General features: G+C 39.6%; 1 protein-coding gene across 2 annotated transcripts; it reads left to right on the plus strand.

The window, feature by feature from the left end:
• Positions 1 to 4448: 4448 nt before the first annotated feature.
• Positions 4449 to 13787, plus strand: LOC310821355 (4-galactosyl-N-acetylglucosaminide 3-alpha-L-fucosyltransferase 9-like). 2 transcript variants are annotated; one of them, XM_083693369.1, is made up of 4 exons: positions 4449 to 4726; positions 6745 to 6856; positions 7248 to 7420; positions 11818 to 13787. In XM_083693369.1, the coding sequence occupies exon 4, from the start codon at positions 11827 to 11829 to the stop codon at positions 12922 to 12924; it is 1098 nt and encodes a 365-aa protein (XP_083549495.1). In that variant the 5' UTR covers positions 4449 to 4726; positions 6745 to 6856; positions 7248 to 7420; positions 11818 to 11826; the 3' UTR covers positions 12925 to 13787. The 2 variants fall into 2 exon arrangements, with proteins under 2 accessions (XP_083549495.1, XP_083549494.1); XM_083693368.1 differs by lacking the exon at positions 7248 to 7420.
• The last annotated feature ends 272 nt before the right edge of the window (positions 13788 to 14059 follow it).

Here is a 14059-nt window from a genome sequence, read left to right on the forward strand (position 1 = left end):
GGTGATCAGAGTCAGGCTGGTGGATGTTGAATCATAACTGGACTGTTCTTACTGTATATAATGTTTCAGATGTCTGTTTTGTCCTATTGTCACTTTATTTTGTTGTTGTTTGGGCTGTGAGCTGCTGTAACACATTCATTTCCCCTCAGGGATCAATAAAGTACCTATCTGTCTATCTATCTCTAGATACAACAGCAGGAATGGCCGCTCTTCGCAAATCACTCCAGTCTATGCTCGTCAACAGCATCAAATGTCACACTGCTTATGTTAAGTTCACAATGGTTACGTGTTGACCATTAATGTTTCCAAAACCAGAATTTGTTGTACATTTGTTTGATGATAACATGTTTCTTTGTATTTTTTTGCCAGTTTTATGGTAATGATGTCTGCTGCTTGTTTCAGGAGCAATTTTACCAAAACAGTTGTGAAAAATAAATGTTCCAAAACTATTTATACTTAAATGAAAATGTATTATTTAAAGCTATGAGAAGTAGTAGTAATTCTGTTGCATGAAATACAAGATACTTTTATTTTCACACAACTAAAGTTGGTGGAATTAGTTTTCAGTACAGCATGGTACATTCATCACACAATGAGAAAAGACAGCCAAGTGGGCTAGTGCAGGAGTGATGGGAGTTCAGTGTCTGTATGGCTTTGGAGAATAAGCTGTGGTTGAAGATGTCAGTCCCATCACCCAGTGATTTAAAATGCCTGCCAGCGGACAGGAGTTCAGAGAGGTGAGGTTATATGAAGTGTATCAAATCACGCCCTAACGATGGTGGCGACAATACAGAAAAATAACCAATCGTACGTAGCTAAACATAAGCCAGGAAGAATACACCCCATTCACTATAGATTTCCTTACCTTAAAAAACATATCTCTAGGCTTTACATGCTGATTAAAGGGACCTATAAGAGGCAAACATGGGTAAGATTTGTACCTTTACATTTGTAGTAGTTAGTTGCTAATGGTGTTGTTCAATTTCAGATAAAATAAAGTAGCGATGTCCATAGCAGTAATAATTTAGCTAGCTAATTTGCTAGCTGCAGAAAATGATGGATGGTTTACAAATAACCGGGGCATACATAATATTCTACCTTAATTGCACTACTAGTTTGACCCATTGAGCAGGCATTAGTGTATCGTTTGTAGAATATCAATTGATTGGAGTGTTACGTCTGAGCTATATTTCCCCATGAATTTCAATTAGTTTACCCCCAACCCTGTAAGAGTTATTTTTTTATTTTGGTATAATATTATACAATATCAGGATTCCCAAGCACGAGGTCGGAGGGTAGGGCACGACACACAACACTAATTCCCAGCCTTTTTATATGTAGGTGGGTTTTTCTCCAGTCTCTTTTCTGGCCTATTTGGCACCAGGTAAAAGGATACTGATTCTTGGACTGGATGGAGCAGGGAAAACCAGAATCCTTTACAAACTGTAGGTTGGAGAGGTTGTCACCACTATTTCCAGTGAGTGAAAATAATACATTTCTTCCCAGTGATCTGCTTCTGTATACTGATGTCACCACTCCTACCAGTCAATACTATGTTATGTTACAGATTTCAATAAGGTCTACGTTGGCCGGAAGGTAAGTAGGTGGATTGTTCAGAAATCAAAGCTGTGGTCTGATTCATGACGACCATTTAATCCAATATTTGGATATTCAATCAATATGAGTCAATGATTGATTACATGCAAGCAACCACTAACAATGCACCTACTAACATTTGTTGACTCACGCCCTTTGTTTGTCTACTCTCCACAGTGGAACCAGGGCCTCTAGTCACAGCAGAGGGAGTAAGCGGACCTCAAAGCAAGCTGTCTCTACCAAGTCCAGCTTCAAGTCTTATTCGGCACGTGCCTCAACTAGCACCAACACAGACTCAGGTTCAGAGAAGGAAAGGTTAAGTCCTGGCAGAGAACTCCCTCTATCTAATGGTAAGCGCAAAATGCACACACCAAAGTGAATGGTTCAATTCGATCCAGCTAGCCTACACTTTATATGGCAACAAAAACGTTAAAGGATAAATTGGAATTTTCTTTTTTAACTGGCATTTAAATATGGCATTTTTGAAACTGCAAAGCTCCCAGTATAGTGATGCAGGTCTATATGCAATAACGCTATATTGTGTTGAGTAAGTGTATCAATATAGGGCTGAATTGGTAGGCAGAAGTGTATAATATTACTGTGTTGTGTAAGTGTATAAAATCGCTGTGTTGTGTTGTGAAAGTGTATAATATTACTGTGTTGTGTAGGCGGAAGTGTATCAACATAGGTAGGCAGAAGTGTATAAAATCGCTGTGTTGTCAAAATGTATAAAATCGCTGTGAAAGTGTAAAATAGTTGTGTTATGTGCGGAAGTGTAGCACCAAAGGGCTGAATAGGGAGACAGAAATCCTGTATATAACTGCTTGTCTGGTGTTGAAGATAATCAGAACCTAGGATAAGTAATGGGGACAAATGTCTAATTTAACAGAAAGACTGCAGACATTACATACGGAAGAACAAAGGGTAACATTTTTTAGATGAAGCGTCAACATGCACAATTTATGACACACGTCTCCCGGAGTACAAAATAACAAGAATATAGATTCAGGTGTACAAGATATTGGTAGGAAGCCATCATTTTCTCTTAGAGGAAACATTTGATACATGTATTAAAACATTAATCAAAATAAGAACACAGGATAGAAGAGACAACCGTTGGGTAATTGGGATAAAAGCCGCAAGAGACACAGTGGAAACTGACTTTAGGAGACAAAGATAAAATAGATGCTGGATTTGCACCAAACTTAATGTTTTGTAGTAAAACCAAATAAACACATTTCCAGTCACTTTCTTTGCTGTATCACTTGAATTCATTGTTGCAAACGCAATTATGGATATGAGAGATTATTTTCCGTGAAGGGATTCTTTTTGGTTATAGACCAATTTTGTGGAGTGATTGAGATGTGCCATCGACTGTGCTTTTTCTTTTCCTATGCAAATCAGAGACCCTATAAAAACAAAGATATTCACTCCAAAATTACATTAACTATTATCATTGCATTAAGATGGACTCAATTCAACTTATTGAGTGATTTGTTTGACATAGCAAAGGGTCTGAATACTTATGGACATGAGGTATGTTTTCGCTTTGTAATTCTGGGGTATTGTGTGTGGATTGACGGCAAATTCTTTTCATTTAATCCATGTCAAATTGAGACTATTAACACAACAAATTGTGGAAAAAGTGAAGGGGTCTGAATATTTTCCGAAGGCACTGTATATGTTGTTTTCAAACAAGCACATCTGTGCTAGAATGATCCACACATGCAAAGTGTGGACGGAACTGTTCGTGGAGACCAGCTGGAGTATTCTGTCTCCTCACCAACCTCAGCAGCAGCCTCCTGTCAACACTGCAGCAGGAGACATAGGGAGACAGCAGAATAGCAACCTAATTCACACCAACCACAAACATGTCAGGGGAATAAAACACTGAGGGCCAGTTTCCCAGACACAGATCAAGCCTATTCCTGGACTAAATAACATATTCAAGAGTAAATCTACATTTACCTTTATGGCATTTAGCAGTGAATCATCTATCCATCAGTCATCATGAGAAGAAGTAATCTATGCTAAATTTCCATTGAAGATGCATTTTCGTCAAGGATTATGCTTAATCTGTGTCTGGGAAACCAGCCCTGAATGTAAACCCATAACAATGAATCATGGTTTACTTTACACTGGCTGGGAGAGAACAGCATAGAAAGACTCATATGAAAAACAAGACACCTGAGACAGTGGTCACTAGATAGGCATAGAGAGGACAACAAGATTGAATTAGTCATGAAGAAATGTGGTTAGAAAGTTGCTGTAATTCAGTCCATTCTAGCTCGACCACACAGTGACGACTGACCTGAGAGACTCTGAACAGGAGAGGCTATAAATGTAAACACACGTGAATTGGCTATTCACTAATTACTTTCATGTGTAACCTCTTCATACAATCATTAAAAATGGAAGAGCAACTGTAATTTGCGTTTCAGTTTCATTTCACCATTTACAAACTTTCCCAGTCATTGCACATTCTTGTCTGATATCTCTGTTAGTTTCACCAGCACCCTCCCCCGACCTGCATCTATACCTGCGCAGGCTGCTCAGAACTTCAGAGGGGGTGTTCGGCGCCGGAATCATGGCAGGGGCCCTTATGGACGAGCAGGGAGGACTGGGTCACGTGAATACAGAGGGATTGCGGGGTAGGGAACCCTGGCGTGAGGGGCTGGCGCCATCTAGTGGTCTTAGCATATCTCTATATTCCTGACCTTCTTCTTCCCTCTCCAGTCCCTGGGGTGGGGCAGGTGAGCTGGGAATGGAGGATGGGGCGGGGCCTTCGCTGGGCGGGGCCTTCGCTGGGCGGGGCCTTCGCTGGTTACAGAACAATATGTTGTGGGGCTTCTTCTGTGATCTGGATTACCTGCTGTTGGACCTTGGTTTCATTTTAGTTCATTCCGGTGATATATTTTTATTTTATATTGTGTGGGTTCACTTTAACTACTTTGGATCTTTTATATTTTTTCCATTTTTGTATTTCCTAAATCCTTTTCTTTCGGTTGGAGATCTGGAAACCCTCGCCTGAGGATGTGGTGATCAACCAGAAGCATATTTTTATTTTGTCTTTTCTTTCTTTTTGCTTGGAGATCGGGCGAATTTGGAACCCACCGGATTTCGACTGACGGTAATTACTTATCATCCTTCTTTCTATTGTATTTTTATTATTTTACTATTAAATCATTTTATTGATATCATGTATTATACTGCTGACCTGTTTTATGCTTGAATAAAGAACAACTCTGAAAACCAAGTTGAAGTTTTAGTAGATTTATACTTGGTATAGTACTTAGCACAGTACTTATCAAATGAAATGATGTGTTATTCTCTTTGCTAAACATAAATAGATACACTGTGCATATTACACCAAAGGATATGAATGGTTATTCTAGCCCCTGTATTAAAATATCCCCTTTGGATGAATTGTCCTCATCAATAAATTAAATTCCTGCAACCACACCAACTGGCACTCATAAGAATAGAGCCATCGTTAAGAATTGGGGCTTTCGTATGCTAAGTTCTGATTTGTAGGTCACTTTCAGAGCATAACATTAAGCTGAAGCAGGGGTAGCTTCTGTAGCCCATCTGCTTCAAGGATCTACATGTTGTGCGTTCAGAAATGGTCTTCTGCATACCTTGTTTGTAACAAGTGGTTATTTGAGTTACTGTTGCCTTTCTATCATCTCGAACCAGTCTGGCCATTCTACTCTGAAGGCATTTTCACCCAGAGAACTGCCGCTCACTGGATATTTTCTCTTTTTCGGACCATTCTCTGTAAACCCTAGAGATGGTTGTGCGTGAAAATCCCAGTAGATCAGCAGTTTCTGAAATACTCAGACCAGCCCGTCTGGCACCAACAACCATGCCACGTTCAAAATCACTTAAATCACGTTTCTTCCCCATTCTGATGCTCCGTTTGAACTTCAGCAGGTCGTCTTGACCATGTCTTTGCTGCCATGTGATTGGCTGATTAGATATTTGTGTTAACGAGCAGTTGAACAGGTGTACCTAATAAAGTGGCTGGTGAGTGTATGTTGGTGGTGCTAACCATTGAATGCTATTGCTAAATTGAAAACACTGACTCATTCCCTGTACAAGTTCTCTCCTGTTAATAAATAATAAAAATAGATAAAAATAAAAGCCTTCTGGCATTACGACTGCCAATGGCCCCTGGTGTGAGCATTGATTACTTTGTCTTATGATGACTGTTGGATAGATCATTCACTTACTTAAACAAATGTATTTGTTGTAAGTCGCTTTGGATAAAGGCGTCTGCTAAATGCCATAAATGTAAATGTGTGTGTGTGTGTGTGTAAGTGATGTGGAGGAGTGAGTGCAAATTGTCTACAGAAATATGTCCTACTTCATCTTTGATAATAGGAGGAGGATTGTCCAGGTGACGCTCATCTCTGTCCTCGATTATGATGACACAATTGTCATGCATCAGTTTTTACTCCAATTAGATTCTCTTGTATCTATCGATCAATTTAAGACCCTGATAAATGACCTCTAAATAGTATAAAACATCAGAATCAAAGTTCTTTAAGTAGAGTCAGTCTACACATTTTAAAGTTGAATTGAGGTGTCAAGTTTAAAAGATAAAAAAGTGTAGAGTAAACATGTTGTCCCCCACAAATTACCCCTCTATAAAATGAAGCCTGCGAATGAAGCTATGAAGACGTTTATTCATAAACTTTTTAACATCACTTTATTTTTTTTATTTTTTTATTCATCACTTTTTGAGATCCCTTTCTGTGTTTTACTTCAAACACAAACCAACAATTATTTGATTACAAATGCTACTTGCTATAAACCTAGGTTACAAAATTCCAGAAAACAGACAGTAATAACAAAAACTGGATTTGCTGCAGTAATAACAAAAACTGGATTTGCTGGTCTAGGCTATTCTTGTCAGCAGGGTGTGGAGGGATCAGGCAAACAATTTCATTATTAATATTGAAGGATGAAAACATCTTAAGTCAGTCATCAAGCCAAATTAAACGGCTCTGATTGTCAAGCCTCTTCTCAAGAAACCAACTCGACCCGTCTGCTGTCCATAACTACAGACCGGTATCCCTTCTCTCCTTCATATCTAAAACCCTTGAACATGCTGTCTCTAACCAACTGTCTCACTACCTCCCTCAGGACAACCTCCCTCACCAATCCGGTTTTAAGGCTGGGTACTCTACTGAGACTGCTCTCCTTGCTGTCACGGAGGCCCTCCACGCCCTCCTCCCTCTACTCTGTTCTCATACAGGTATTTATTTCCTCATGGCAAACACAACACAAGACACACGCCAAGGAGAAAAGGGAACTACTAGGGAACTACAACTACGAGTGGTGCCAAAGCAAAGAAATCATAAACAAAAGTGATGTCCTAAACTAGTGCAATGTAGCCTATACTATCAGGGCTATGCTAAAGTGCAATGCTACACTAGACTAATACATACATGGGGCGGCACCCACTCCTAACCTGGTGAATTGTAACAGAGGTGAGCCTACGTGGTGGAAATGTAAACCCATGGGTCTCTTACCTATTCACCTTACCCCTATGGCGATAAATTATGAGAAAAATAAGTAAACAATGACTTAAATCTAACAAAAGAAAACACGATGTAAACTAATACGTATGAGATTCGAACAAACAGGGCAATAGCGAGTCGACAGCAAACACAAGACTACATTGAAACGGGTCGACTCCCGAGGGGAAGTCCGGCGGAGCTTTTAAAGGAAACGGACAGCCCTCTAATTGGACAGGAACAGATGAGTGATGGGGACGAATGGCCAATTGCTGACGGACACCTGAATGTAGAATGACAGGGTAAGGGAAAAACAGGAGGAAACACAAAACACGACAAGGACACACGCACATGTAGGAGTGGGAACGTAACACACTGCCAGCAAAATAATAAGCATCCTTGACTGAATTAACTGCAGCTGCAGCTCTTGCTAGTAATTGTTAGCTAGTAATAACTATCCTATGTCTCCACTGATGATGAAGTGTTTCGGGTTTTGTTTTTGCTTTCTGTGGTTTGACACAGCAAGCTGGCTCTAGCAATAGTTTGATCTAGCCAACTCTAGCCTGCTATCTTTAGCCTGGTTTTGTCATCAATGATCTAACAAGATTTTACAAGAGTTTAAAAGGTATCAAAAACAACAGACATAGTTAGACCTCTCTGCACGTTATACAGTTGGATTGATGTGAATAGCTTAAAAGTTGTAGGTAGGAGGAGTTACAGTACAGTGAGAATATTGGCAGAAAAATAATGAGAAGAAGTATGAGCGAGAACAATAGTTGGACTTGCTAAATGAAGCAAGCCCACGAAAAAAAAAGTTATTATAAGCAAAGGGGAAGAATGTCACCTTCAGTGACTCATGTGGTCATAGAAGTTCCCATAGAGACTTGGCTTCAACAAAAGCCCACTAATGTCTACATACAATGCAGACAACAAAACATAGAGTATAGACACATACACTCACCTGCCACTTTATTAGGTACAATAAAGTAAAGTGTACCTAATAAAGTGGCCGGTGAGTGTATGTACCCCGCCCCGGGCTAAACTCAATTATTCAATTTACAGAGTTAATGTATTATTTATAAAAGCTCAATTATCTATTCGTTTCGTGTTTTCCACCAACTCTGTACCATTACTGGAGCCAATTCCCAAAAGGCATATTCCTGCCATTGGCTTCTGAAGCACTGACTATTGCCATGGGAAAGTCGGTTGGCTGTAGTTATCCTCTCTAACACCCACACCATAGAGGGATGCCCAGGCCAGGCTAACATTCTGTTACTTCTATGTGGGAATAACTGTTTACTAGTTCCCATTCCACAAAAGAGTATTTCCACACATAGACTAACAAAGTCCCAGTGGATAGTAGGCTCCTCATGCATCTTCCTGTCTGTCTAATTACTGTTAGCAACAGAGAGCTCAGTGTGTCTGTTGAATACATATGGAAAATAATGATTTCCAGGAACTAGTCTCATCTAAGTGAATAATACAGATATTGAACATGCAACATATGATGTTGGTTGTGGTTCAAGGGAGTGTTTCTTCAACTGCAGTTTTTATTTTTTTAACCAAAGTATTGGTTGTATTGACTGACAGAGGATATACCAACATGGTCTCCAATGGAATACGTTCTTGGGGATCATTTCTACAGACCAAATAATACGTCCCCCAGATACTACGTCTAGGGATATAAAAGGGGAGTGGGGGGTGTCTGTATATGCTGCTGAAGACTGCTGGTGCTGTGGTAGTGCAACGCACACTACTTAGGACGACTGAGTAAAATGGCAACAACAAGCCAGATTTATATATATATATATATAATAGTACATACAATAGTACATACAACAAACAACCAGACAACACGGGGGGAACATAGAGAGGGAACTAAGGGGAGGACGCCAGACAGCAAATAAATGAAAACAAAAATAACACTCAAGCTAATATTCTAATCCTATCTGTTTTAACTACGAAGTCTGCTATCTGACTAAGTCTTGCCCGCCTACCCTAAACCCAAAATACAAGAACTAGCGCCCGCCTGGGAAAACTAACCTAATGTATATAACAAGACGAAACCTGCGTAGGTAGGACAGACACTTTTACGAGGACAGTAGAATACTAACACTATGGTGCAACAAGATGCTACCACACCCTCCTATTCTGAAGAGTGCGGAGGAGTTTTAAATGTAGACAGACGACGGTCTAATTGGACGATGGATGACAGCCAGATGAAACCATTGGTCGAAGGACAACAGGGGACTGACGGACGAAACGATGATTGACAGGGGGATGAACCAATACCTGGGAGAGAGACAGAGGGAGAAACAAACAGACAAAACGACACCACACGCACAAAAATGTGGGGACGTAACAAGAAGGCATGAGCAAATATTAGCATAAGCAAAAAGAATGAGCAAGAATTAAAAAAACAAAAAACACTAGTGTCCCAAGCGTGATTCAAACCGTCTTCAATCTACGGCGGAAGACTGCAGCCACCCCAGCCATGTCCTGTTCTCTCCACTACCATCTGGTAAATGGTACCAGACCAACAGATTCCGAGACAGCTTCTGCCTCTCACTTGCACTAGCAGTGTTACGGTTCACTTGCACCCGGACGTTCATAGTGTAACAAACAGGTTGTAAACTGGTTTGTAAACCAGTTCAAACGCACAGGAATTTGGTTACACACCTATAGCGTGACAGCTATTGTCCAATGCAAATACAAAGATTACCCCACATGGACATTAACTCTTCAACAATGAGCATTGTTTGGTTTTCTTTTCCTTCACTAATCCTAATGAATCGTTTATATATATGTATACACTGACATTAATAGACACTAACAAACTATGAATTATTATTTTATTTTTTTCAAACATTAAACATGTCCCTCCTGTCCCGCCCATACCGTCTCTCCTTCAGGCAATAGGCTGTTGCGTGTAAGATAAAACATAAATAGTAGGCTAGTGCTTATTTTGCAGTATAGCCTAATTTGAAAGAATCCTAAAGACTATTATTTGAAAGAAATCAGTGTCTGGTTTTGTAAAATAAAGTAGCCTGTGTGAGCTCCGATATTAGGAGCATTAAAAAAGATAATCCTGCACGCAAAGAACAGGTCTCTATCCCCCTCCATCCCACAGTCTGGGATCGGTATCTGACCTACAACACCTACATAGGCGATCAAACGAATGTTGCCGGTGTAAACTGATGTGTGTAGACTACAATATAGCTTATGTTGCTTTTATTCGGGTGGATAATACATTTACTTCGCTGTATATCATAGTATTATTTAAAAGCAGCCCAAAGATGCGGGTTAGTTGGGATGAACGGGAGAATGAAAGACGCGTAATGTGTTCGAGGTAGCCAACAGTAACTGTTTGAATTACTTTAGGCTTGGACATTTTTACAGTGACATTATCACAACGTGGGAAAACAGATACTGGGTGGGGAAAACAGATACTGGGTGGGAACAACCCTACAAATTCATGCAAGAATAGTTTTCAGAAAAGGTGCCAAAATAAACCCTGGCTATCAGGCATTTTCCCTTCTGTTCCGTCCCGTCCCGTCTCTCATATAAGTTCGCTTTTGTTTGTGTAGTGTAGTGATTTGATTCACTAGCAGAGCAGCGACAGTATTATTTGAAAGCCATCAATAAATATTTGTTTTTGTAAACCGAAGTAGCATTATCCTTAGGTCCTCAGTCCCGCAGTCTCGCGCCTACCCTGACCAAGTTTACCCATATTAAGTGCGCTCTTAAAGTTGCTGGGTTGCGGATAAAAGCTACAAAAGTGTTTGTAGACTACACCTACGAGTGATTCTGACTTGTGTGGATGAAGGGCGTAAGGTGTTTTGTTTAATATCATTATGTAAATCAGCGCACTGATGTGGGTGAGTTGGAAGTCATCGTGAGAGCGCAGTTCGTGCGTGTCAGGTCCCTATTCTCAGCCCACGTTGTTTAACCCGTTTAATACATTGTCAACCTTGCTTGACGGTTAAAGGGGATATCATAGTCAAGCCTATGCGTGCGTGCATGGGCGTTTATGCGTATCAAACATAGTTTCATTATGATATAAAACAGAATGTTTGATACAGATGTTTGATACAGGTAATGTAGTATTTTTTTACAGTTTTAAACAGCAGTATGAGCAATAACAGTCACACGAATTACATCAGTGTTCATGAAAACCCATACTGTGACGGAGAAATGTTGGCCTTCCTATAAAAATAACAAGAGACACTCACACTCATGATTTTGGGGGATACGCAGCAGTAGAAGCTGTCAATGACTAAATATTGACTTTAAATCTCACTTTCTTTAAACTCCCCACAGAATCTTATCAACCGTGATATAAAACTTACAGATACCCATTAAACCTTTTAAACTATTACACTTCTTGTAAATCCAAAAACTTCCATCCTGTTATCTACCTATCTATCTATCTATCTATCTATCTATCTATCTATCTATCTATCTATCTATCTATCTATCTATCTATCTATCTATCTATCTATCTATCTATCTATCAATCAAAACATCTTTAAAGCTCTTCCACAACAAGAATAAGACTTTGCAAGCTCACAAAGTTTCCACAACCTTTTTCTAGTTGAAATATGTTCTTGGTATATTTACCTGTGTAGGCTACTAGTGTTTTCACCAACATAGGTCACTAATTGTTGGTCAAATAAGCTGGTTTTTTTTCTTTTTACAGAGCAAGAAGATGTCACCAACAACTTCCCGAAGAAATTGTCTCCTAATCATAATAATTTCTCTTGTTATGTGCTCGAGCATAGTATTTATCATTTATTTTGAGCCATCATCTACAGTATGTCCATCCATGTTGCTGCATATCGAACCGGAAAATGTTTCCCTGCCGACCAAAGACCAGCCAGAGAAGCCCATTCTGTTGATGTGGTTCTGGCCAATTGAAGGTGTGACGTTTGACTTCAAGAAATGCAAAACATTGTTCAACATTGATAGTTGTGTGCTGACTGCTGACAGATCCCTTTACAACAAAGCAAATGGAGTAATTTTCTATCACAAAGAAGTTTCATTGACAACCCTGCCCAAAGCTCCACGACCCCCTTTTCAGAAATGGATCTGGTATCATCACGAATCGCCAACTAATACACATAGAGCTCCAGGCATAGATAGTCTGTTCAATCTGACTATGAGCTATAGACGAGATGCTGACATCGTAGTGAGAAATGAGTTGACAGCTGTGAAGACTGAGATGGATAGTGAGTTTGTCCTGCCTAAGAAAGATAAATTAGTTTGCTGGATTGTGAGTAACAGGAATCCTTGGACTGGTGCAGGAGTAAGAATTAGTTATTACCAAGAGCTGATCAAGCATATAAAGGTACACATTTTTGGTTCTGCTTTTACAGCGAAACGTTTGAGTTTTGAAGATTATTACTCAACAATTGCTAGCTGTAAATTCTACCTTTCATTTGAGAATTCAATCCACAGAGACTACATTACAGAGAAGGTGAATGGACCACTTGCAGCAGGAACTGTACCAGTAGTATTGGGCCCACCAAGACAGGACTATGAGCAGTACCTCCCAGCTGATGCATTTATTCACGTAAATGACTTTCCTAATGCAAAGGCACTGGCTGACTTCATGCTCGACTTGGACAAGAAGAATGAGATGTACATGCAGTACTTCCAGTGGAGGAGGTTCCTTAAAGCCACGCCACACCTCCTGTCAGTAGAGAATGAGTTCATCCAACCTATCTGTCAAGCCTGTGAATATATGGCGACAGAGAATACAGGGTACAGTGTTCGCCACAACATTTATAAGTGGTACACAAGTTGAGCATTTTGATTAATTAGCCTTCTTGAACCACATTGCCATGACCAAGAACGGGCTATCTAGTTTTCAGGATTGGATATCAGGTAACAGAATCCGTAGGACAGTAAAGAGAGAGGAGAAATAATGAGAAATGCAGTTACTTTTGAACCCTGCTATATAATCTAAATGCTTTGCAAATGCCTCATGTGCAAATTGTTGTTGATGAAGGTGTACAGTGCCATGGGAAAGTATTCAGACCCCTTCACTTTTTCCACATTTTGTTGTGTTATAGACTCAATTTAAAATGGATGAAATTAAAAGAATTTGCCATCAATCCACACACAATACCCCAGAATGACAAAGCGAAAACAGGTTTTTAAAATTTCAGTAAATTTATTCAAATTGAAATACAGAAATACCTCATGTACATACGTTTTCAGATCCTTTGCTATGACACTCTTAAAATTAGCTAAAATGCAAAAATGTCAACAACAAATCTCAATAAGTTGAATTGAGTCCATCTTAATGCAAGGATAATAGTTCATGTAATTTTGGAATTAATATCTTTGTTTTTATAGGGTCTCTGATTTGCATAACACAACAAAATGTGGAAAAAGTGAAGGGGTCTGAATACTTTCCAAAGGCACTGTACATTTCTACCCTTCTCTGTGTGATTCTGCTGATCAGGAAACTGCAGGAGCGCTTATGCTTATGGTTTGGTCCCAGGACATTTGGACTGTTCAGAAGTGTTGCATCTTTTGAAACTGCCAGGTTTTATGTGATTTAGGGAGTTTGATTGTAGAGTGTGTGGGGCTGTGGGGCTGTACTAATGTGCAGACATTTACTTGTGATACTGAAACAGTAAATAAAACCTTTTTCTTTCTTCATATGCATTGTCATTGTAATTCATTTCAGACCTAACAACCTAGGAATTAAAAAAACACTTTTGGAACCTTTCAAGTAACTGGCAGATGGAGCTGGGATTCTAAAGTACTGAAATCTGAAGAGAAGATCAAAAGCAACAGGATATTGGTCTACTGTGTAACAAAGGAAGGAAGAGGAAGAGGTTTGTAGTTCTGCAAATGCAGAGTCATAGCAGCCTAAAGTAACCAGCTTGGCCACAATAATAGACAGGTTTGTTGTTGTCTATTTCTAAAGC

This window comes from Argentina silus, assembly GCF_951799395.1.
Source record: "Argentina silus genome assembly, chromosome: 2".
Classification (NCBI taxonomy): domain Eukaryota; kingdom Metazoa; phylum Chordata; class Actinopteri; order Argentiniformes; family Argentinidae; genus Argentina; species Argentina silus.

What these genes read in the sequence shown, in the direction of transcription:
- LOC310821355 (XM_083693369.1), top strand. Translation starts at nt 11,827, where the DNA reads ATGTCACCAACAACTTCCCGAAGAAATTGTCTCCTAATCATAATAATT.